Source organism: Choloepus didactylus, chromosome 7 (genome assembly GCF_015220235.1).
Source record: "Choloepus didactylus isolate mChoDid1 chromosome 7, mChoDid1.pri, whole genome shotgun sequence".
Taxonomy (NCBI): Eukaryota; Metazoa; Chordata; class Mammalia; order Pilosa; family Megalonychidae; genus Choloepus; species Choloepus didactylus.
In genome coordinates this window covers 80,093,266-80,119,546 of record NC_051313.1, presented here as the reverse complement: position 1 = coordinate 80,119,546, position 26,281 = coordinate 80,093,266, and the positions used below count along the sequence as shown (strand labels likewise).

At 38.9% G+C, this 26,281-nt stretch overlaps 1 protein-coding gene across 1 annotated transcript in view; it reads right to left on the bottom strand.

Annotated features, from left to right (window-relative positions):
- The window catches only part of CGAS (cyclic GMP-AMP synthase), a 60,294-nt gene that overhangs the window by 20,735 nt on the left and 13,278 nt on the right, over window positions 1-26,281 (bottom strand). Inside the window, exon 3 of the mRNA XM_037843387.1 lies at window positions 21,969-22,211. Within this exon, the coding sequence (XP_037699315.1) occupies window positions 21,969-22,211 (243 nt within the window). The remainder of the gene's footprint in view (window positions 1-21,968; window positions 22,212-26,281) is intronic.

Genomic DNA, 26,281 nt, shown 5'->3' with positions numbered 1-26,281 from the left:
CAAATATACTATACCAATACTATGAATCAGTAATGGGGGTGCGGGGTAGTTCAGGTTATCGGAGGATTTGAGTTTCCTTTATTTGTCTTTATTTATTTTCTGGAGTAATGAAAATGTTCTAAAAATTGAAAAAAAGATTAATTTTGGTGATGTATGCACAGCTGTATGATGGTACCAGGGGCAACTGATCATACACTTTGTATCTTTGGATAACTGTACGGTATGTGAACAATCTCAACAAAAAGAAAAAAACTACACTGGAATACACTAATTGCACAATCTATGAAAGAAAAGACTGATATGTTGGACTTTATTAAAGTTTAAAACTTTTGCTTTGCAAATAATTTTGTTAAGAGAATGAAAAGACAAGCCACAGACTGGGAGAAAATATTTGCAAAACACATACCTGATAAATGATTTGTGCCCAAGATACAAAAAACACTTAAAACTCAACAATAAGAAAGCAAACAACCCAAATAAAAATGGGCAATGATCTAACAGACACCTCACAAAAGAATATATACAAATGGCAAAATAAGCATATGAAAAGATGCTCACCACCATTTGTTATTAAGAAAATGCAAATTTAAAAAAATAACACAATATATCTATGAAAATGGCTACAAAAAAAATTTAAATGACATTTCCAGTTCCTGGCAAGGATGCAGAGAAGAAATTTCATCAGTTGCTGGTGGGAATGCAATATGGTAAGCAATTATAGAAGAGAGTCAGCAGTTTCTTACAAAGCTAAACAGTCATATCTTATAATCCAGCAATGACTCCTAGGTATTTACCCAACTGATCTGAAAACATGTCCACACAAAAACCTGCACATGCCCACAGCCAGCATAGTACTCAATGGTGAGAGACTGAAAGCCTTCCCTCTAAGATCAGGAACAAGACAAGGATGCCCGCTGTCACCACTGTTATTCAACACTGTGCTGGAAGTGCTAGCCAGGGCAATCCGGCAAGACAAAGAAATAAAAGGCATCCAAATTGGAAAAGAAGAAGTAAAACTGTCATTGTTTGCAGATGATATGATCTTATATCTAGAAAACCCTGAGAAATCGACGATACAGCTACTAGAGCTAATAAACAAATTTAGCAAAGTAGCGGGATACAAGATTAATGCACATAAGTCAGTAATGTTTCTATATGCTAGAAATGAACAAACTGAAGAGACACTCAAGAAAAAGATACCATTTTCAATAGCAACTAAAAAAAATCAAGTACCTAGGAATAAACTTAACCAAAGATGTAAAAGACCTATACAAAGAAAACTACATAACTCTACGAAAAGAAATAGAAGGGGACCTTAAAAGATGGAAAAATATTCCATGTTCATGGATAGGAAGGCTAAATGTCATTAAGATATCAATTCTACCCAAACTCATCTACAGATTCAATGCAATCCCAATCAAAATTCCAACAACCTACTTTGCAGACTTGGAAAAGCTAGTTATCAAATTTATTTGGAAAGGGAAGATGCCTCGAATTGCTAAAGACACTCTAAAAAAGAAAAACGAAGTGGGAGGACTTACACTCCCTGACTTTGAAGCTTATTATAAAGCCAGTTGCCAAAACAGCATGGTACTGGCACAAAGACAGACATATAGATCAATGGAATCGAATTGAGAATTCAGAGATAGACCCTCAGATCTATGGCCGACTGATCTTTGATAAGGCTCCCAAAGTCACTGAACTGAGTCATAATGGTCTTTTCAACAAATGGGGCTGGGAGAGTTGGATATCCATATCCAAAAGAATGAAAGAGGACCCCTACCTCACCCCCTACACAAAAATTAACTCAAAATGGACCAAAGATCTCAATATAAAAGAAAGTACCATAAAACTCCTAGAAGATAATGTAGGAAAACATCTTCAAGACCTTGTATTAGGCGGCCACTTCCTAGACTTTACACCCAAAGCACAAGCAACAAAAGAGAAAATAGATAAATGGGAACTCCTCAAGCTTAGAAGTTTCTGCACCTCAAAGGAATTTCTCAAAAAGGTAAAGAGGCAGCCAACTCAATGGGAAAAAGTTTTTGGAAACCGTGTATCTGACAAAAGACTGATATCTTGCATATATAAAGAAATCCTACAACTCAATGACAATAGTACAGACAGCCCAATTATAAAATGGGCAAAAGATATGAAAAGACAGTTCTCTGAAGAGGAAATACAAATGGCCAAGAAACACATGAAAAAATGTTCAGCTTCACTAGCTATTAGAGAGATGCAAATTAAGACCACAATGAGATACCATCTAACACCGGTTAGAATGGCTGCCATTAAACAAACAGGAAACTACAAATGCTGGAGGGGATGTGGAGAAATTGGAACTCTTATTCATTGTTGGTGGGACTGTATAATGGTTCAGCCACTCTGGAAGTCAGTCTGGCAGTTCCTTAGAAAACTAAATATAGAGTTACCATTCGATCCAGCGATTGTACTTCTCGGTATATACCCGGAAGGTCGGAAAGCAGTGACACGAACAGATATCTGCACGCCAATGTTCATAGCAGCATTACTCATAATTGCCAAGAGATGGAAACAACCCAAATGTCCTTCAACAGATGAGTGGATAAATAAAATGTGGTATATACACACGATGGAATACTACGCGGCAGGAAGAAGGAACGATCTCGTGAAACATATGACAACATGGATGAACCTTGAAGACATAATGCTGAGTGAAATAAGCCAGGCACAAAAAGAGAAATATTATATGCTACCACTAATGTGAACTTTGAAAAATGTAAAACAAATGGTTTATAATGTAGAATGTAGGGGAACTAGCAATAGAGAGCAATTAAGGAAGGGGGAACAATAATCCAAGAACAGATAAGCTATTTAACGTTCTGGGGATGCCCAGGAATGACTATGGTCTGTTAATTTCTGATGGATATAGTAGGAACAAGTTCACAGAAATGTTGCTATATTATGTAACTTTCTTGGGGTAAAGTAGGAACATGTTGGAAGTTAAGCAGTTATCTTAGGTTAGTTGTCTTTTTCTTACTCCCTTGTTATGGTCTCTTTGAAATGTTCTTTTATTGTATGTTTGTTTTCTTTTTAACTTTTTTTTCACACAGTTGATTTAAAAAAGAAGGGAAAGTTAAAAAAAAAAAAAAAGAAAAACAAGGAAAAAAAAAGATGTAGTGCCCCCTTGAGGAGCCTGTGGAGAATGCAGGGGTATTGGCCTACCCCACCTCGATGGTTGCTAACATGACCACAGACATAGGGGACTGGTGGTTTGATGGGTTGAGCCCTCTACCATAAGTTTTACCCTTGGGAAGACGGTTGCTGCAAAGGAGAGGCTAGGCCTCCCTATATTTGTGCCTAAGAGCCTCCTCCTCAATGCCTCTTTGTTGCTCAGATGTGGCCCTCTCTCTCTGGCTAAGCCAACTTGAAAGGTGAAATCACTGCCCTCCCCCCTACGTGGGAGCAGACACCCAGGGGAGTGAATCTCCCTGGCAACGTGGAATATGACTCCCGGGGAGGAATGTAGACCCGGCATCGTGGGACAGAGAACATCTTCTTGACCAAAAGGGGGATGTGAAAGGAAATGAAATAAGCTTCAGTGGCAGAGAGATTCCAAAAGGAGCCGAGAGGTCACTCTGGTGGGCACTCTTACGCACACTTTAGACAACCCTTTTTAGGTTCCAAAGAATTGGGGTAGCTGGTGGTGGATACCTGAAACTATCAAACTACAACCCAGAACCCATGAATCTCGAAGACAGTTGTATAAAAATGTAGCTTATGAGGGGTGACAATGGGATTGGGAAAGCCATAAGGACCACACTCCACTTTGTCTAGTTTATGGATGGATGAGTAGAAAAATAGGGGAAGGAAACAAACAGACAAAGGTACCCAGTGTTCTTTTTTACTTCAATTGCTCTTTTTCACTCTAATTATTATTCTTGTTATTTTTGTGTGTGTGCTAATGAAGGTGTCAGGGATTGATTTCGGTGATGAATGTACAACTATGTAATGGTACTGTAAACAATCGAAAGTACGATTTGTTTTGTATGACTGCGTGGTATGTGAATATATCTCAATAAAATGAAGATAAAAATAAAAACAAAAAAAAAAACCTGCACATGAAAGTTTATAACAGCTTTATCATAATCACCACACACTGGAAGCAACCAAAATGTCCTCCAATACATGTACCACACCAATACAAGGTGTTAATAACAGGGTGGTATAGGGAATCCTATATTTCATACATGATTGTTCTGTAAACCCACAACTTCTCTAAAAAAAAAAAAAAAATCCTCCAATTGGTGAATGGATAAATACACTGGTTTAAATCCAAATGGCATTCAATAATAAAAAGTAATTGGTCATCCAACCATGCAAAGACATGGATGAGTCTTAAATGCATATTTCTAAGTGAGAGAAGCCAGTCTGCAGAGGCTACACGCTGTATGGTTCCATTTATGACATTCTGGAAAAGGCAAATCTAAAGAGATACTAAACAGATCAGTGGTTGCCTGGGGCTTGGGGTGGGAAGAGTAGAATAGGTAATGCATAGGAGACTTCAGGGCAGTGAAACTATTTTGTAAAGGTAGACACATGATATAATGCATTTGTCAAAACCAAGAGAACTTTACAGTACAAAGAGTGAAACCTGACATATACAAATTTTTAAAAATCATTTAGAAGAATGCAGACAGTGTAAAAACAATATAACTGTATTACAAATGTATGGACAGCCTCCCTGAAGTGGGTGGGGGAAAAAAGTGCTGACCGAAGTAACTCTGAAAATGAGTGGAGTCTGTAAGATTAAAGGCAAAAGAAACTGTATGTAAGCACTGGATTCTAGTTGATAAAGTTGTTTCCTGTCGGGGTACAGGTCAACAATTCTGAAATGACTATACAAGTATATAGGAACTGAACAATTAAGTAAATGTGGTGGGAGCCAGGTTTCTCACTGTTGGAGTGGGAGATTACAGATAAGTAAGGAAAGGCGGCTAGACTGATCCATGAAATAAGGGATTATAGTTAGAGACAGCAGAATGAGCTCATGTTTAATGTAAGATAGATACAAATGGTTACATATTAAAATAGATACATGGAAATATACAGGTTATTATACACATATATATTTCCTTGCTCCTTCAACTGGGAGGATCTAGAAGCAATGTTGCCCTTGTAGCAATGAGCACACCCACCCCCCAGATCTTGGTTTCTAGTACCATTCTCCAATGAAAGGAACCAGGGCTCCTTGGAGAAATGGCTGATTCTAGGACTGGGACCTGGAATCTAGGACTGAGTCTAAAAAAGTCTAGAGCATCTTACAGTGCCAGAAAGTGAGGAAGTGCTCAAAAAAAAAATCCACAATGAGAGGGTATTTCAAAGGAACACAGGAGCCAACTGAAAAAGAGCTTCCAATGGCCAAAGCTGGAACAATTAAACAATAAAATAAAGTAGTATTGGATTATAACTCAAAGTATAAAATAAATATCCATGAGTCCATACTGATATAACTAAATGATTGAATAAATAGGTAAGGGGGAGAAGAGACAAATCTCTTCTCCAAATAACTTATGTAAATGTGCAGTTTGAATATATTGTGTCCCCCAAATGCCATTATCTGTGATGTAATCTTGTGTGGGCAGACGTTATCAATGTTGATTAGATTGTAATTCTTTGAGTGTTTCTTTGGAATGCACCCATCACCCAGCTGTGGGTGATGACTCTGATTGGATAATTTCCATGGAGGTGTTGCTCCACCCATTCAGGGTGGGTCTAAGTTGATCAGTGGAGCCATATAAATGAGCTGCCATAACAGAAGGAACTCAGTGCAGCTGAGAGTGAACTTTTGAAGAGGAGCTACAGCCAAGAGGGACATTTTGAAGAAAGCACAGGAGCTGCAGATGAGAGATAGTTTGAAGACGGCTGTTGAAAGCAGACTCTTGCTCTGGAGAAGCTGAGAGAGGACAAATATCCCAAGTGCAACTAAGAGTGACATTTTTGAGGAACTGCAGCCTAGAGAGGAACATCCTGGGAGAAAGCCATTTTGAAACCAGAACTTTGGAGCAGACGCCAGCCACGTGCCTTCCCAGCTAACAGAGGTTTTCTGGACACCATTGGCCATCGTCCAGTGAAGGTACCCAATTGCTGATGGGTTACCTTGGACAATTTATGGCCTTAAGACTGTAACTGTGTAACAAAATAAACTCCCTTTTATAAAAGCCTATTCATCTCTGGTGTTTTGCATTCCGGCAGCATTAGCAAACTAGAACACTAAATATGCTGCTCTGCAGGTGGAACATAACTCCACACTCCATAAGTGAGAGCCATATATAATGACTTTCAAATAGTGCAGTATGGAAAGGGGGTAAAAGAGTAAGTTTACAGTGGAGAAATCTGCAAACCCTACCTCAGTCAGGTGATCAAATTTAACATCAACAGTGCTAAGTCACGTTGATATTATAAATCCTTGATACGATGTGATGAGAATGACACTTTACCTCCGTGGTCTTCCTCCCCAAACCGATAACTACAGTCTAATCATGGAGAAAACATCAAACAAATCCCAACTGAAGGACATTCTACAAAATCCCTGACCAGTATTCTTCAAAACTGTCATTAAAAACAGGAAAGTCACATAGCTGGTAGGAGAATAGAGTGCTACAACCAATTTGAAAAACTTTTTGGCTGAACAAATACAGAACCATGTCCAATCATAGACATATACGAGGAAAGTTATACTATCGCTATTCTAATAGTTTAAAACTGGAAACAATTCAAATGTCTATTAATGGTAGAATGGTTAAATACAAAGTGTAATCATATTTTAGATACAAAAATGAGAATGAGTGTCCCACAACAAGATAAACAAACAAACAAAAAACAAGGAAAGTCTGAGAAACTGTCACAGTCATGAGGAGACTAAGGAGAAATGATAACTAAATGTGATGTGGTAGCCTTGACAGCATCCTGGAACAGAAAAAGGACATTAAGTAAAAACTAAGGTAATCTGAATAAAGCATGGACTTTAGTTAATAGCAATGTATCAGTATAACAAATGAAATATCTAATGTAAGATGTTAATAGTAGGGAAACTGGGTGTGGGGTATATGGCAACTATCTGTACTATGTCCACAATTTTTCTGTAAATCTAAAACTATTCTAAAGTAAATATTTTATCTAAAAATCTACACAGATAAATTTCTCACTTTTTGGATTATTGGCAAAAATTCCAAAGTTTTAACAGGTTCTTTTGAGGAAGCTTAGGGTGAACCAGGTGCCCTCATATATTGCTGTGGAAATGCAAATTAGTACAATCCCTAGGGAGAGAATTTTGCAATATCTAGCAAAATTACATATGCATTTATTCTTTGACCAGTTGTAAAAATAAATGGGTGCAAAAAACAAGCTATCTCTCTATACAGAGCTATGGAGTGATATATAAGATATCCTCTTAAGTTTAAAAAAAAAAAAAGGAGAACATTTATTTTAAAAAGGGGGTGAGCATATCGAAGAGCTTCTAAAACTCAACAACAAAAAGACAAATAACCCAATTTAAAAATGGGCAGGACTAGAATAGACACTCCTCCAGAGAAGAGATACAAATGGCTAATGAGCACATGAAAAGATGGTCAACATCACTAGCCACTAGGGAAATGGAAATCAAAACCACAACGAGAGGAGGCAGGGCAAGATGGCAGACTGGTGAGATGTATGTTTTAGTTACTCCTCCAGGAAAGTAGGTAGAAAGCCAGGAACTGCGTGGACTGGACACCACAGAGCAATCTGACATTCGGCATACTTCATACAACACTCATGAAAACGTGGAACTGCTGAGATCAGCGAAATCTGTAAGTTTTTGCGGCCAGGGGACCCGCGCCCCTCCCTGCCAGGCTCAGTCCCGTGGGAGGAGGGGCCGTCAGCTCCGGGAAGGAGAAAGGAGAACTGCAGTGGCAGCCCTCATCAGAAACTCATTCTACTGATCCAAACTCCAACCATAGATAGACTGAGACCAGACACCACAGAATCTGAGAGCAGCCAGCCCAGCAGAGAGGAGACAGGCATAGAGAAAAAACAACACAAAAAACTCCAAAATAAAAGCGGAGGATTTTTGGAGTTCTGGTGAACATAGAAAGGGGAAGGGCCCTGAGGCGCATATGCAAATCCCGAAGAAAAGCAGATCTCTCTGCCCTGTGGACCTTTCCTTAATGGCCCTAATTGCTTTGTCTCTTAGCATTTCAATAACCCATTAGATCTCTGAGGAGGGCCTTTTTTTTTTTTTTTTTTTTAAATCCTTTTTTCTTTTTCTAAAACAATTACTCTAAGAAGCCCAATACAGAAAGCTTCAAAGACTTGCAATTTGGGCAGGTCAAGTCAAGAGCAGAACTAGGAGAGCTCTGAGACAAAACGCAATAATCCAGTGGCTGAGAAAATTCACTAAACACCACAACTTCCCAAGAAAAGGGGGGTGTCCGCTCACAGCCATCATCCTGGTGGACAGGAAACACTCCTGCCCATCGCCAGCCCCATAGCCCAGAACTGCCCCAGACAACCCAGTGCGACGGAAGTGTTTCAAATAACAGGCACACACCAAAAAACTGGGCGTGGACATTAGCCTTCCCTGCAACCTCAGCTGATTGTCCCAGAGTTGGGAAGGTAGAGCAGTGTGAATTAACAAAGCCCCATTCAGCCATCATTTCAGCAGACTGGGAGCCTCCCTACACAGCCCAGCAGCCCAGAACTGCCCTGGGGGGACAGCACTCACCTGTGACATAGCACAGTCATCCCGCAACAGAGGACCCGGGGTGCACGGCCTGGAAGAGGGGCCCACTTGCAAGTCTCAGGAGCCATACGCCAATACCAAGGACTTGTGGGTCAGTGGCAGAGACAAACTGTGGCAGGACTGAACTGAAGGATTAGACTATTGCAGCAGCTTTAAAACTCTAGGATCACCAGGGAGATTTGATTGTTAGAGCCACCCCCCCCTCCCTGACTGCCCAGAAACACGCCCCATATACAGGGCAGGCAACACCAACTACACACGCAAGCTTGGTACACCAATTGGACCCCACAAGACTCACTCCCCCACTCACCAAAAAGGCTAAGCAGGGGAGAACTGGCTTGTGGAGAACAGGTGGCTCGTGGACGCCACCTGCTGGTTAGTTAGAGAAAGTGTACTCCACGAAGCTGTAGATCTGATAAATTAGAGATAAGGACTTCAATTGGTCTACAAATCCTAAAAGAACCCTATCAAGTTCAGCAAATGCCACGAGGCCAAAAACAACAGAAAATTATAAAGCATATGAAAAAACCAGACGATATGGATAACTCAAGCCCAAGCACCCAAATCAAAAGACCAGAAGAGACACAGCACCTAGAGCAGCTACTCAAAGAACTAAAGATGAACAATGAGACCATAGTACGGGAGATAAAGGAAATCAAGAAGACCCTCGAAGAGCATAAAGAAGACATTGCAAGACTAAATAAAAAAATGGATGATCTTATGGAAATTAAAGAAACTGTTGAACAAATTAAAAAGATTCTGGACACTCATAGTACAAGACTAGAGGAAGTTGAACAACAAATCAGTGACCTCAAAGATGACAGAATGGAAAATGAAAGCATAAAAGAAAGAATGGGGAAAAAAAATTGAAAAAATCGAAATGGACCTCAGGTATATGATAGATAATATGAAACGTCCAAATATAAGACTCATTGGTGTCCCAGAAGGGGAAGAAAAGGGTAAAGGTCTAGGAAGAGTATTCAAAGAAATTGTTGGGGAAAACTTCCCAAATCTTCTAAACAACGTAAATACACAAATCATAAATGCTCAGCGAACCCCAAATAGAATAAATCCAAATAAACCCACTCCGAGACATATACTGAACACACTGTCAAACACAGAAGAGAAGGAGAAAGTTCTGAAAGCAGCAACAGAAAAGCAATTCACCACATACAAAGGAAACAGCATAAGACTAAGTAGTGACTACTCAGCAGCCACCATGGAGGCGAGAAGGCAGTGGCACGATATATTTAAAATTCTGAGTGAGAAAAATTTCCAGCCAAGAATACTTTATCCAGCAAAGCTCTCCTTCAAATTTGAGGGAGAGCTTAAATTTTTCACAGACAAACAAATGCTGAGAGAATTTGCTAACAAGAGACCTGCCCTACTGGAGATACTCAAGGGAGCCCTACAGACAGAGAAACAAAGAAAGGACAGAGAGACTTGGAGAAAGGTTCAGTACTAAAGAGATTCGGTATGGGTACAATAAAGGATAGTAATAGAGAGAGGGGAAAAATATGACAAGCATAAACCAAAGGATAAGATGGCTGATTCAAGAAATGCCTTCACGGTTATAACGTTCAATGTAAATGGATTAAACTCCCCAATTAAAAGATATAGATTCGCAGAATGGACCCAAAAAAATGAACCATCAATATGTTGCATACAAGAGACTCATCTTAGACACAGGGACACAAAGAAACTGAAAGTGAAAGGATGGAAAAAAATATTTCATGCAAGCTACAGCCAAAAGAAAGCAGGTGTAGCAATATTAATCTCAGATAAAATAGACTTCAAATGCAGGGATGTTTTGAGAGACAAAGAAGGCCACTACATACTAATAAAAGGGGCAATTCAGCAAGAAGAAATAACAATCGTAAATGTCTATGCACCCAACCAAGGTGCCACAAAATACATGAAAGAAACACTGGCAAAACTAAAGGAAGCAATTGATGTTTCCACAATAATTGTGGGAGACTTCAACACATCACTCTCTCCTATAGATAGATCAACCAGACAGAAGACCAATAAGGAAATTGAAAACCTAAACAATCTGATAAATGAATTAGATTTAACAGACATATACAGGACATTACATCCCAAATCACCAGGATACACATACTTTTCTAGTGCTCATGGAACTTTCTCCAGAATAGATCATATGCTGGGACATAAAACAAGCCTCAATAAATTTAAAAAGATTGAAATTATACAAAGCACATTCTCTGACCACAATGGAATACAATTAGAAGTCAATAACCATCAGAGACTTAGAAAATTCACAAATACCTGGAGGTTAAACAACACACTCCTAAACAATCAGTGGGTTAAAGAAGAAATAGCAAGAGAAATTGCTAAATATATAGAGACGAATGAAAATGAGAACACAACATACCAAAACCTATGGGATGCAGCAAAAGCAGTGCTAAGGGGGAAATTTATAGCACTAAACGCATATATTAAAAAGGAAGAAAGAGCCAAAATCAAAGAACTAATGGATCAACTGAAGAAGCTAGAAAATGAACAGCAAACCAATCCTAAACCAAGTACAAGAAAAGAAATAACAAGGATTAAAGCAGAAATAAATGACATAGAGAACAAAAAAACAATAGAGAGGATAAATATCACCAAAAGTTGGTTCTTTGAGAAGATCAGCAAGATTGACAAGCCACTAGCTAGACTGACAAAATCAAAAAGAGACAAGACCCATATAAACAAAATAATGAATGAAAAAGGTGACATAACTGCAGATCCTGAAGAAATTAAAAAAATTATAAGAGGATACTATGAACAACTGTATGGCAACAAACTGGATAATGTAGAGGAAATGGACAATTTCCTGGAAACATATGAACAACCTAGACTGACCAGAGAAGAAATAGAAGACCTCAACCAACCCATCACAAGCAAAGAGATCCAATCAGTCATCAAAAATCTTCCCACAAATAAATGCCCAGGGCCAGATGGCTTCACAGGGGAATTCTACCAAACATTCCAGAAAGAACTGACACAAATCTTACTCAAAGTCTTTCAAAACATTGAAGAAAATGGAACACTACCTAACTCATTTTATGAAGCTAACATCAATCTAATACCAAAACCAGGCAAAGATGCTACAAAAAAGGAAAACTACCGGCCAATCTCCCTAATGAATATAGATGCAAAAATCCTCAACAAAATACTTGCAAATCGAATCCAAAGACACATTAAAAAAATCATACACCATGACCAAGTGGGGTTTATTCCAGGCATGCAAGGATGGTTCAACATAAGAAAATCAATCAATGTATTACAACACATTAACAAGTCAAAAGGGAAAAATCAATTGATCATCTCAATAGATGCTGAAAAAGCATTTGACAAAATCCAACATCCCTTTTTGATAAAAACACTTCAAAAGGTAGGAATTGAAGGAAACTTCCTCAACATGATAAAGAGCATATATGAAAAACCCACAGCCAGCATAGTACTCAATGGTGAGAGACTGAAAGCCTTTCCTCTAAGATCAGGAACAAGACAAGGATGCCCACTATCACCACTGTTATTCAACATTGTGTTGGAAGTGCTAGCCAGGGCAATCCAGCAAGACAAAGAAATAAAAGGCATCCAAATTGGAAAAGAAGAAGTAAAACTGTCATTGTTTGCAGATGATATGATCTTATATCTAGAAAACCCTGAGAAATCGACGATACAGCTACTAGAGCTAATAAACAAATTTAGCAAAGTAGCGGGATACAAGGTTAATGCACATAAGTCAGCAATGTTTCTATATGCTAGAAATGAACAAACTGAAGAGACACTCAAGAAAAAGATACCATTCTCAATAGCAACTAAAAAAATCAAGTACCTAGGAATCAACTTAACCAAAGATGTAAAAGACCTATACAAAGAAAACTACATAACTCTACTAAAAGAAATAGAAGGGGACCTTAAAAAATGGAAAAATATTCCATGTTCATGGATAGGAAGACTAAATGTCATTAAGATGTCAATTCTACCCAAACTCATCTACAGATTCAATGCAATCCCAATCAAAATTCCAACAACCTACTTTGCAGACTTGGAAAAACTAGTTATCAAATTTATTTGGAAAGGGAAGATGCCTCGAATTGCTAAAGACACTCTAAAAAAGCAAAACGAAGTGGGAGGACATACACTCCCTGACTTTGAAGCTTATTATAAAGCCACAGTTGCCAAAACAGCATGGTACTGGCACAAAGACAGACATATAGATCAGTGGAATCAAATTGAGAATTCGGAGATAGACCCTCAGATCTATGGCCGACTGATCTTTGATAAGGCCCCCAAAGTCACTGAACTGAGTAATAATGGTCTTTTCAACAAATGGGGCTGGGAGAGTTGGATATCCATATCCAAAAGAATGAAAGAGGACCCCTACCTCACCCCCTACACAAAAATTAACTCAAAATGGACCAAAGATCTCAATATAAAAGAAAGTACCATAAAACTCCTAGAAGATAATGTAGGAAAACATCTTCAAGACCTTGTATTAGGCGGCCACTTCGTAGACTTTACATCCAAAGCACAAGCAACAAAAGAGAAAATAGATAAATGGGAACTCCTCAAGCTTAGAAGTTTCTGCACCTCAAAGGAATTTCTCAAAAAGGTAAAGAGGCAGCCAACTCAATGGGAAAAAAATTTTGGAAACCATGTATCTGACAAAAGACTGATATCTTGCATATATAAAGAAATCCTACAACTCAATGACAATAGTACAGTCGGCCCAATTATAAAATGGGCAAAAGATATGAAAAGACAGTTCTCTGAAGAGGAAATACAAATGGCCAAGAAACACATGAAAAAATGTTCAGCTTCACTAGCTATTAGAGAGATGCAAATTAAGACCACAATGAGATACCATCTAACACCGGTTAGAATGGCTGCCATTAAACAAACAGGAAACTACAAATGCTGGAGGGGATGTGGAGAAATTGGAACTCTTATTCATTGTTGGTGGGACTGTATAATGGTTCAGCCACTCTGGAAGTCAGTCTGGCAGTTCCTTAGAAAACTAGATATAGAGTTACCATTCGATCCAGCGATTGTACTTCTCGGTATATACCTGGAAGATCGGAAAGCAGTGACATGAACAGATATCTGCACGCCAATGTTCATAGCAGCATTACTCATAATTGCCAAGAGATGGAAACAACCCAAATGTCCTTCAGCAGATGAGTGAATAAATAAAATGTGGTATATACACACGATGGAATACTACGCGGCAGTAAGAAGGAACGATCTCGTGAAACATATGACAACATGGATGAACCTTGAAGACATAATGCTGAGTGAAATAAGCCAGGCACAAAAAGAGAAATATTATATGCTACCACTAATGTGAACTTTGAAAAATGTAAAACAAATGGCTTATAATGTAGAATGTAGGGGAACTAGGAATAGAGAGCAATTAAGGAAGGGGGAACAATAATCCAAGAAGAACAGATAAGCTATTTAACGTTCTGGGGATGCCCAGGAATGACTATGGTCTGTTAATTTCTGATGGATATAGTAGGAGCAAGTTCACAGAAATGTTGCTATATTAGGTAACTTTCTTGGGGTAAAGTAGGAACATGTTGGAAGTTAAGCAGTTATGTTAGGTTAGTTGTCTTTTTCTTACTCCCTTGTTATGGTCTCTTTGAAATGTTCTTTTATTGTATGTTTGTTGTCTTTTTAACTTTTTTTTCATACAGTTGATTTAAAAAAGAAGGGAAAGTTAAAAAAAAAAAAAAAAGAGAAAAACAAGGAAAAAAAAAAGATGTAGTGCCTCCTTGAGGAGCCTGTGGAGAATGCAGGGGTATTCGCCTACCCCACCTCCATGGTTGCTAACATCACCACAGACATAGGGGACTGGTGGTTTGATGGGTTGAGCCCTCTACCACAGGTTTTACCCTTGGGAAGACGGTTGCTGCAAAGGAGAGGCTAGGCCTCCCTATGGTTGTGCCTAAGAGCCTCCTCCCGAATGCCTCTTTGTTGCTCAGATGTGGCCCTGTCTCTCTAGCTATGCCAACTTGAAAGGTGAAATCACTGCCCTCCCCCCTACATGGGATCAGACACCCAGGGGAGTGAATCTCCCTGGCAACGTGGAATATGACTCCCGGGGAGGAATGTAGACCCGGCATCGTGGGACGGAGAACATCTTCTTGACCAAAAGGGGGATGTGAAAGGAAATGAAATAAGCTTCAGTGGCAGAGAGAATCCAAAAGGAGCCGAGAGATCACTCTGGTGGGCACTCTTACGCACACTTTAGACAACCTTTTTTAGGTTCTAAAGAATTGGGGTAGCTGGTGGTGGATACCTGAAACTATTAAACTACAACCCAGAACCCATGAATCTCGAAGACAGTTGTATAAAAATGTAGCTTATGAGGGGTGACAGTGGGATTGGGAATGCCATAAGGACCAAACTCCACTTTGTCTAGTTTATGGATGGATGTGTAGAAAAGTAGGGGAAGCAAACAAACAGACAAAGGTACCCAGTGTTCTTTTTTACTTCAATTGCTCTTTTTCACTCTAATTATTATTCTTGTTATTTTTGTGTGTGTGCTAATGAAGGTGTCAGGGATCGATTTAGGTGATGAATGTACAACTATGTAATGGTACTGTAAACAATCGAAAGTACAATTTGTTTTGTATGACTGCGTGGTATGTGAATATATCTCAATAAAATGATGATAAAAAAAAAAAAAAAAAAAAAAGAAAAGGAAAATAATAGATGTATTTTTCCCTGAAAAAAAAAAAAAAAAAAGGAGCCAAGAGGTCACTCTGGTGGGCACTCTTATGCACACTTTAGACAACCCTTTTTAGGTTCTAAAGAATTGGGGTAGCTGGTGGTGGATACCTGAAACTATCAAACTACAACCCAGAACCCATGAATCTCGAAGACAGTTGTATAAAAATGTAGCTTATGAGGGGTGACAATGGGATTGGGAAAGCCATAAGGACCAAACACCACTTTGTCTAGTTTATGGATGGATGTGTAGAAAAGTAGGGGAAGGAAACAAACAGACAAAGGTACCCAGTGTTCTTTTTTACTTCAATTGCTCTTTTTCACTCTAATTATTATTCTTGTTATTTTTGTGTGTGTGCTAATGAAGGTGTCAGGGATTGATTTAGGTGATGAATGTACAACTATGTAATGGTACTGTAAACAATCGAAAGTACAATTTGTTTTGTATGACTGCGTGGTATGTGAATATATCTCAATAAAATGATGATTAAAAAAAAAATATCATGAAAAAAAAAAATAAATAAAAAAAAAAAAAAAAAAAAAAAGAAAAAAGAAAAAAAAAAACCACAATGAGATATCATCTCACACCTACTAGAATGACCATTATCAAAAACAGAAAATAACAAGTGCTGGAGAGGATGTGGAGAAAGAGGCACACTTATTCACTGCTGGTGGGAATGTAGAAATGTGCAGCTACTCTGAAAGGCAGTGTGGTGGCTCCTCAGGAAGTACAGAATTGCCATATTATCCAGCAATTTCATTACTAGATATATACTCAGAGGAACTGAAAGCTAAGACACAAATGGACATTTGTAAACCAATGTTTATAGCAGCGTTATTCACAATTGCCAAGAGATGGAAACAGCCCAAATGTCCATCAGTGTACATACTGTGGTATATACACGTAATGGAATATTATGCATCTGTAAGACAGAACAAAGTCACGGAACATATAACAATGCAGAATGAACCTTGAGGATGTTACATTGAGTGAAGTTAGCCAGAAACAAAAGGACAAATGCTGTATGGTCTCACTAATATGGACTAACATTAATGATCAGTCTTTGAGAATTAAAGCTGAGAACACAGGTTATCAGGAAATAGAAAGAAAGTAGAGATTGGGCATTTGATGCTGAAAGAGTATAGAATGTTCAACAGGATTGATTGTATAGATCCAGAAATGGATAGCACAATACTGTGTGATGGTAGCACAATATTGTAAGTACACTGAACAAAGATAGTCTGTGAGTAAAGTTGAAAGAGGAAGGCTAGGGGCATGTATGACACCAGAAGGAAAGCCAGACAATAAAGACTGGGACTGTATAACTTAGTGAATGGTCAATGATGTGACTAAATATACAAATATAAAAATGTTTTTACATGTGGGAGAACAAATGAATGTCAGTCTTGCAAGGGGTTGAAAAGGGGATGGTATTGGGGAAAAAAATGTAATCAATGAAAACTAGAGTCTATAGTTAACAGTAATATTGTAATATTCTTCTATTTAATGTGACAAAGGCAATATACCAAAGCTAAATATCTATAAGCGAGGGATGGATATAAGGGAAGGGTATGGGATTCTTGGTGGTGGTGTTGTTGTCTGACCCTATTATTGTAATGTATTGTATTGTATTGTATTTTTATTTTATCTTTTTTATTATTCTTTTTTTGAATTTTTTTGTAGTAATGAATATGTTCATTTGCTGATTCTGGTGATAAATGCACAACTATATGAAGATACTGGGAACGATTGTACACCATGGATGACCATATTGTATGTGAATATATCTCTATAAAATTGCAGGGGGTGGAAATAAACAGAGGAATACAAGTGCTGGAGAAAACATGGAGAGAAGGATGTACCTATTCACTGTTGGGGGGGAAGTAGAACGGTGCAGCCTATCTGGAGGACAGTGTGGTGGTTCCACAAGAAGCTAAGTATGTGGGTGCCATAAGGTCCTACAACCTCATTATTGGGCATAAACATGGAAGAACTGAGAGCAGGGACATGAATAGACATTTGCACACTGGTGTTTATGGCAGAATTATTCACGATTTGCAATGGATGGAGGTGGCCTAAGGGTACATCGACTGATGAACAGAATAGTAAACTGTGGTGTATACATACAACAGAATATTGTTAGAAGGAAATACCTTGAACTGCAACTCAGTAGCCTTGATTCTTGAAGATGATTGTATAATTATGTAGCTTACATGGTGTGACTGTGTGATTGTGAAAACCTTGTGGCTCACACTCCCTTTATCCAGTGTATGGAAAGATGAGTAGATAAATAGGGACAAAAATTAAATGAAAAATAGGGTGAAATGAGGGAGATGGGATGTTTTAAGTGTTCTTTTTTACCTTTCTTTTCATTTGTATTTATATTTTTTCTTTGGAGTAATGAAAACGTTCAAATATTGTTTGTGGTGATGAATGCACAACTATATGATGGTATTGTAAACAATCAATTGTATACTGTGGATGATTTTATGGTATGTGATTATAGCTCAATGAAATTGAATTTAAAAAAACAAAAAAATAAATGACAGAGTTCATGTGAAAATAAAAAAAAAAAAAAAAAAAATAAAAAAAAATAAAAATGTAGCTTATGAGGGGTGACAATGGGATTGGGAAAGCCATAAGGACCACACTCCACTTTGTCTAGTTTATGGATGGATGAGTAGAAAAATAGGGGAAGGAAACAAACAGACAAAGGTACCCAGTGTTCTTTTTTACTTCAATTGCTCTTTTTCACTCTAATTATTATTCTTGTTATTTTTGTGTGTGTGCTAATGAAGGTGTCAGGGATTGATTTGGGTGATGAATGTACCACTATGTAATGGTACTGTAAACAATCGAAAGTACGATTTGTTTTGTATGACTGTGTGGTATGTGAATATATCTCAATAAAATGAAGATTAAAAAAAAACAAAAACAAAAAAAAAACACCACAACGAGAAACCACTTCATACCCACCAGAATAGCTATTTTTAAAAAAAGGAAAATAACAAATAGAAGCATTGGTGGGGATGCAGAGAAATAAGAACCTTCGTACATTGTTGGTGGGAATGTAAAATGGTGCAGTCGCTGTGGGTAACAATTTGGTGGTTCCTTAGAAAATTAAATACAAAATTACGTATGATCAGGAAATTCAACTTCTATGTATATATCCAAAAGAACTGAAGGCTGGGACTTGAACAAATAATTGTACAGCCACATTCGTAGCAGCATTATTCACAATAGCCAAAAGGTGGAAACAACCAAAATTCCATCAACAGATGAACAGATAAGCAAAATGTGGTCTATTCATACATGGAATATCATTCACCTGTAAAAAAGAATGCAGTTCTGATACATGGCTGAAAATGGATGAACCATGAAGGCATCATCTTGAGTGAAATAAACCAGACATAAAGGACAAACATTGTATGATCTTATGTATATGAAATATCTAGAAAATGCAAATTTATAGTCAGAAAGTAGAGTATAGATTATGAGGTGAGGGTACAGGAGTTAAGAGAATGAGGAGTTATTGCTTAATGGGTACAGAATTTCTGTTTGGGGTATTGAAAAAGTTTTAGTAATGTGATGGGAGCACCATTGTAAAGGTGATTAATACCAGTGAATTTTTATACTTGAAAGTGGTTAAAATGGAAAAAAAGAACTGCCTAGCTGGATTTTTAAAAAAGAGAGTAGCATAGGAACATATATGTTTGTACTCAAATATTTTTAAAATAGAAAAATAAACCAAATTGCTCTTTTTCACTCTAATTATTATTCTTGTTATTTTTGTGTGTGTGCTAATGAAGGTGTCAGGGATTGATTTAGGTGATGAATGTACAACTATGTAATGGTACTGTAAACAATCGAAAGTACGATTTGTTTTGTATGACTGCGTGGTATGTGAATATATCTCAATAAAATGAAGATTAAAAAAAAGAACAGGTGTTAGATTTTGTCAAATCAAAATTCTGTATCTATTGAAATGATCATGTGATTTTTGTCCTTTGTCCTATAAATATGGTATATAACATTGATTGATTTTTGATGTTAAACCTTTCCATTCCTGGAATAAAACCCACTTGGCCGTGGAAAAAAAAAAAAAAAAAAAAAGAATAAACCAAAAACAGTTAAAAAGGGGCTCTTATTAAGGAAAGGAGAGAGGAGTGTGGATGGGGGGTATGAATAGAATGGAAGCTATATTTCTCTGAATATAACTTTTTCTGTAGCTTTGACTTTGGAACCATGTGAATATTTTATAAATTTATAAAACAAAATTAAGTCATATTTTTAAAAAGCAACCTCTGAAAACAAAATCATAATGAAACAAGTGAATTTAACCATGTTGACTTGGTAGCTTAAACACCCAGAGAAATTTTTTCAAGTGACTTCAAAAACTGATTGTTTTGACTGTCCCTTTATCTTAAGAACAAAAAGAACTTTAAAAAAATCTTAAACTGTTTTTTATAACTATATTCTTGGTAATGATACTGCTATTGTTTTTTGTGATAGATATTAAAACTTGAGATTTTTAATTAAAAATCAATAAAATGAAATGATATTTTTAAAACCATACCTTATAAAGACCCAAAGGAACATTACTGGGGCACTTAAAAAACTAGAATATAGACTATAACCTTTACATCAATGTTAAATTGCTTGAAAGTGATAAATGTGCTTAAGATGGTTACTTAAGTGAATAACTATTCTCTAGAAATGTAAATAGAAGAATTAAGCGTTCAAGGAGCATATCATATTCAACCTACTCTCCAATGTTTAGAAAATAGATATAGATAAATAGCCAGATAGGTAGAGATATGGATGGATGGAGGATGGATGGATGGATGGATGAATAGACAGAATGATACGACAAACGTGCCAAAATGTTAAAAGGTGGTGGTTCTGGGTATCTGAGTGGGGGGTATTTTGGGGTTCTCTTTATGGGTTTTGTATTATTTTTGCAAATGTCCTGTAAATTTGAAATTATTTCAAAATAAAAAGTTTAAGAAATACATGGCTTGTGAGACCAAGAAATTTCTGGTAAATTGTTTGGGAAAAAAAAAGAGATGTTAAAACAGATGTTTTAAGTGTCTCCAATCTAGTACAAGCAGTTTCGTTGCTAATATACCTCTCTCTTTAGTCATTCACACACACACACATGCACACAATGTTAGGGTTTTATCTGGATATAAATAATCTGGAATGATGGGCGACAGAGAATAGCCAAGGGTAACAGAAAGCAGAGGTGAAGCTGTGTAGCCATTACCAACCACCACTTTCTTTGATCTAAATGCAAGGATGTGAGGAACTATCCAACCACGTAGGCCTTTCTATGGCCACAGGGCCACCAAAGGATTTGTCTTCCAGTCTTCACCAAGACAATAGAGCACCAACAAGAGGGTAGCATGGAGTCCTGTTATTCCACAAAACCATGAAATACTAATAAACTTAATTCACCTTATTAACTACTTTTCTTGCAAAAGAATAACTCCTTTAAGTATGCAGTATAAAAAATTTTTACATCTCCACAAAAATACAAGCCATCAAACTAAGCATGACTGACTACTTGTTTTTTTTTTTTAAGTAATATTCATTTATAATTTGGTTTATTTGTTTTGTGGTCTTCTCCAATTTCCATGGAGTCAAGCAATAGTATGTACCAAAGTCCTATGAACATTTGTGGTAGAAAATGAAAAAAATTCACTAAATTTTTTCTGCCTGCTGAGAAAATATCACCATCATTCAGTTTTAGCAGTAGACAGCTCAGTTCAGTTCCTGGAACTCAAGCGTTACACAAGAGCACAGTCTGAAACCTGTCCTGATCTGTGAGGCTGGGGCTTACAAGTGAGAAGGCAGACCTAAGCACTTTACCCACTGACAGCTGAGGCTGGAAAGAAGGTCTGCTGGCTGCATGGGGAGCAGTGGAATGGGAAGATAAAGGAAAGAGAGAAACATGGCTGGAAATGAGCATCAAGGCTCTGATGATAATATCAATAATGATATATTACTGTCATGCACTGAGTTAGGGATTTTATAAATACTGCCTCATTTTTATCTTCCCAGAATCTATCAAGTTGCTTTGATTAAGCTATTGTGCAGATGAGCAAACAAGTTTAGAAAGGCTTAGTAACTAGCCCGGGACCAAAGAGCTACTAAGAGAAAAATCCTCAGGATTCGGATCCAGAAGAGTCTGACTCCAGTGCTACTTTTGTTTACAAAAAATAAATAAATAAAATTTAAATATGGGCTACTAGACATTTTAAAGGTGAAGATTTGACATTATTACCACCGTTATGACCTTTTCAATTTTTTCATTCACCAGATTCCCACCTTGTGGCCTATTTAGCCTGGTGGCTCTTGAAATGCCTGAAGCATTAATTGCTGTTCATCTCTTACTGCCCTACTATATAACACTAACAATTAACAACATCTTTAAATTAACCTTCACATTCAGGATACCTTGAAAACCATTTCCTTCCTTTGCATGCTTGGGTATGAGGTAAAATGGCTGTCGTCTTAGTTCGTTCTTAACTTTTGATCCGAGCCAGCTCTTGATGGGCAGGCCTTCCTGGGTGCTAGCAGGCCAGCTGCTTTTTGATTCCAAAGCCAGGATTATATCCACTGATATTTCCTTAGGTTTTGTAATAAGAAGTGTTACAGCAGGACTCCCTTTCTTCTTCCTCTTCATAGTGACATCTGTATCTATTTAAACATAAAAAAAGGAAGGAAGGCTTTATGAATCCACAGAGAAAATAACTACAGCAGGAGATCTACAAAGTGCTAAGTGTACGGTGAAAATTAGTTCTAAAACAGAAACTGACCTCACAAAGCAAAGTGTTTTACTCATTTGTGCCGGTTTGAGTGTATTGTGTCCCCCAAATGCCATTATCTTTGTGGTTTTGTATGGGGCAGGCATTTTGGTGATGGTTGGATTTGCTTGGAATGTGCCCCACCCAGCTGTGGGCAATGATTCTGATGAGATGTTCTCATGGAGGCGTGGCCCCACCCATTCGGGGTGGGCCTTGATCGGTGGAGCTACATAAATGAGCTGACTCGGGGGGAGGAAGAGAGTGCAGCTGGGAGTGATGTTTTGAAGAGAAGCAAGCTTGCTGGAGAGGAACGTCCTGGGAGAAAGCCGTTTTGAGGCCGGAGCTTTGGAGCAGATGCCAGCTGCCTTCCTAGCTAACAGAGGTTTTCCGGAGGCCATTGGCCATCCTCCGGTGAGGGTACCCGATTGCTGATGTGTTGCCTTGGACGCTTTGTGGCTTTAAGACTGTAACTGTGTAGCGAAATAAATCCCCGTTTTATAAAAGCCAATCCATCTCTGGTGTTTTGCATTCTGCAGCATTAGCAAACTAGGACAGATTTTGGTACCAGGAGTGGGGTGCTTTTGCTGCTGAGTTTGCAAATACCAAACATGTTGGAACGGCTTTTTAAATGGATAAGGGGGAATTTCTGGAAGAGTTGTGAGGAGCTTGATAGAAAAGGCCAAAACTGCTTTAAAGAGACTGTTTGTGGAAATATGGACTCTAAAGACACTTCTGATGAGGACTTGAGCAGAAATGATGAATGTGTTGTTGCAAACTGGAAGAAAGGTGATCGTTGTTTTAAAGTGGCACAAAATTTGGCAAAATTGAGTCCTGGTGTCAGATGGAAGGAAGAATCTGGAAGCAACAACCTGGAATACTTAGCTGAGGAGATTTCCAGACTACGTGTGGAGGACATATCCTGGCTTCTCCTTGCAGCTTATAGTAAAATGCGAGCAGAGAGAGATAAACTTAGAACTGAACTCTTGGGTTCAAAGAAACCAGAAGTTGATGGCTTGGAAAATTACAGGCTTCCAGGGGGTGGAATCCCAGAAGCTACAGCCCAACATGAGGATATAATCAAACATGGAACCCAGCCGCCATTTCAGTACAAGCCAAGATTGGAAAAGGAGTTAAGCAGAAAGGATTTGTGGAAAGTCCTGTTGTCTAATGGCTTTGACCCCTGTGTGCTTCATGCAAAGCCAACAGAATTTTTGCGAGAGCTTTATAGACAGAGCCATTGCCGGTCTGGACTGGAGGAGACAGACAAGGAAAAAATTAAAGGAAAAATCTCTTCAAAGACAGAGCCATGGAGGTTGAGGTCTGGCGTCAGGAGGTCTAGGGCTGGGAGAACGGAGCAGCCCACACGCAGGGAAAGGGTGAGTTTGCCCTGGAGGTCGAGGGCGGGCCTTCCACCTCGTTGCTCAGGAAATGTCCTGCCACCCCAAGCCCCAAAGAGGGTGGAGCACATTTCCAGGGAATTGGGGAGAGCCTGGCTGCCACCACACTGTTCTGAAGGGGTTGAGCATGTGACCCGGAGATGGAAGGGAATCCGGGAGCTGCCCCGATGTTTGAGGAGGGTGGGGCCGAGAAGGTGGTCTCCCCAATGTGTGGAAATGTTGGAGCACTCACCTAAGCGTTTGGAGAGGAAAGGGCTGCCGAAAAGGCCCTTGGGAAGGGTTAGACTCCTGCTCTCTCAAGCCCCAAGGATGCAACATTGTTCTGTAAATGACTCTCGGACTTTGAAATCTAATGGACTTTGTCCTGTGGGTTTTAGGAACTGTTTTGCTCCTGTTAACCCTGTTTTCCTTACTGTTTCTCCTTATGGCAATGGAAATGTTTATCCTATGAATGTCTCTCCTTTGTATATTGGAAGTACATAACTTGTTCTAGGTTCACAGATCCACAGCTAGAGGGGAATTATGCCTTAGAACTGACCAAGCCTAAACTGATTTTGATGGGATTTTGTACTTAACTTTTGTTACTGAAATGATTTAAGTTTTTGTGATATTGTGATGGAATGAATGTATTTTGTATTTGGAAAGATAATGTCATTTTGGGGTTCAGGGGGTGGAATGTGCCGGTTTGAGTGTATTGTGTCCCCCAAATGCCATTATCTTTGTGGTTTTGTATGGGGCAGGCATTTTGGTGATGGTTGGATTTGCTTGGAATGTGCCCCACCCAGCTGTGGGCAATGATTCTGATGAGATGTTCTCATGGAGGCGTGGCCCCACCCATTCGGGGTGGGCCTTGATCGGTGGAGCTACATAAATGAGCTGACTCGGGGGGAGGAAGAGAGTGCAGCTGGGAGTGATGTTTTGAAGAGAAGCAAGCTTGCTGGAGAGGAACGTCCTGGGAGAAAGCCGTTTTGAGGCCGGAGCTTTGGAGCAGATGCCAGCTGCCTTCCTAGCTAACAGAGGTTTTCCGGAGGCCATTGGCCATCCTCCGGTGAGGGTACCCGATTGCTGATGTGTTGCCTTGGACGCTTTGTGGCCTTAAGACTGTAACTGTGTAGCGAAATAAATCCCCGTTTTATAAAAGCCAATCCATCTCTGGTGTTTTGCATTCTGCAGCATTAGCAAACTAGGACATCATTTAACCAATATTTATTGATACCTACCATGGGAAGGCATTTTCAAGTTTCCGTGAGGAGCTCCTGAAGACTTTGGGAGTGCTGTGAGTAAATTTTCATTAGAGTTACAGAGGCAGTGTGGAGAGAAGCCTGGAGGAGAGGCCAGACAAGTGGCAGGGAAGAGGGAAAGCAGGGAGGTGACACAGCACTGGACCAGCACAGAGGATGGGTGCCCATGGTAGCACAGGGGCAGTGAGGATCGACAAACAGGGAGCAGCAGTGAGAGCAATTTAAGAGGATCAAACCAACAGAACTGGTGGATGGCTTGAATGCACAGGATGAGGAAAAAGAAGGTAGGAGTCTGGGATGGTGTAGTGGGTTGAATAGGGCACCCCCCCCCCCCATTCAGGTCCACCTCAGAATGTGACCTTGTTTGGAAATAGGGTCTTTGCAAATATAATTCATTAAGATAAGGTTGTACTGGATTATGGTGGGCACTAACCCAGTGACTGATGTCCTTATGAGAGGAAATGAGAACACCTAGACACATATAAGGAAGAAAGCGATATGACAACAGGCTCAGAGATTGGAGTGATGCAGCTACAAGCCAGAGAATGCCAAGGATTGCCAGCAAGCAGCAGAAGCTAGAAGAGAGGCACGGTTGTCCCCTTGAGACTCCAGAAGGAACTGACCCTACTGATATCTTGATTTCAGACTTCTGGTCTCCTGAACCATGAGAGAGTAAATTTCAGTTGTTTAAGCCACCGAGTTTGTAGTTACAGCAATCCTAGGAAAGTAACATAAATGCTATCCTAGGATTTTAGGCTGGAAAATGTTTGATGTTGATTCTATTCTCCAAAATAGTAAGAAGGAAGAAAGGTTGGGCCAGATGAACTCCATTTCAGACACACTGAGCTCTTGTGTCAGTGGACACCAAGGTGGAAATAGCCACTGGGCAAATAGCTGTGGTGGTCAGAAACTTGGGAGAGGCCTCTGGATGAGAGATGCTTACTTTGGGAATTAGGAGAGCACAAGCAATAAAGACAAGTAAAATATTTGAGAAACCATAGTGAGAGACAAGAACACTACGGAGAAAATCCTAGAGGATGCCCTCATTTTCTCACCACTAAATCTGAAACCTGCCCAGTTTTATCCATTATTTCCTTTTTCCCCCCTGTTACCACTAAAAAAGTATTCTTCCTCTTTTCAAAGGGGATCCCTGCAGATGGACATTGAATCCATTCCCTCTTACCTCATCAAGCACCTTCCTCCTCCAATTATTCCCTTTTTTGCACAGCTGTCTCTCCCTCCCTATTAGATTCATCTGCATACAAAGGCATTCCAGTTTCTCCCATCCTAAAATATACCTCTTCCTTGACCCTATATTCACCTCC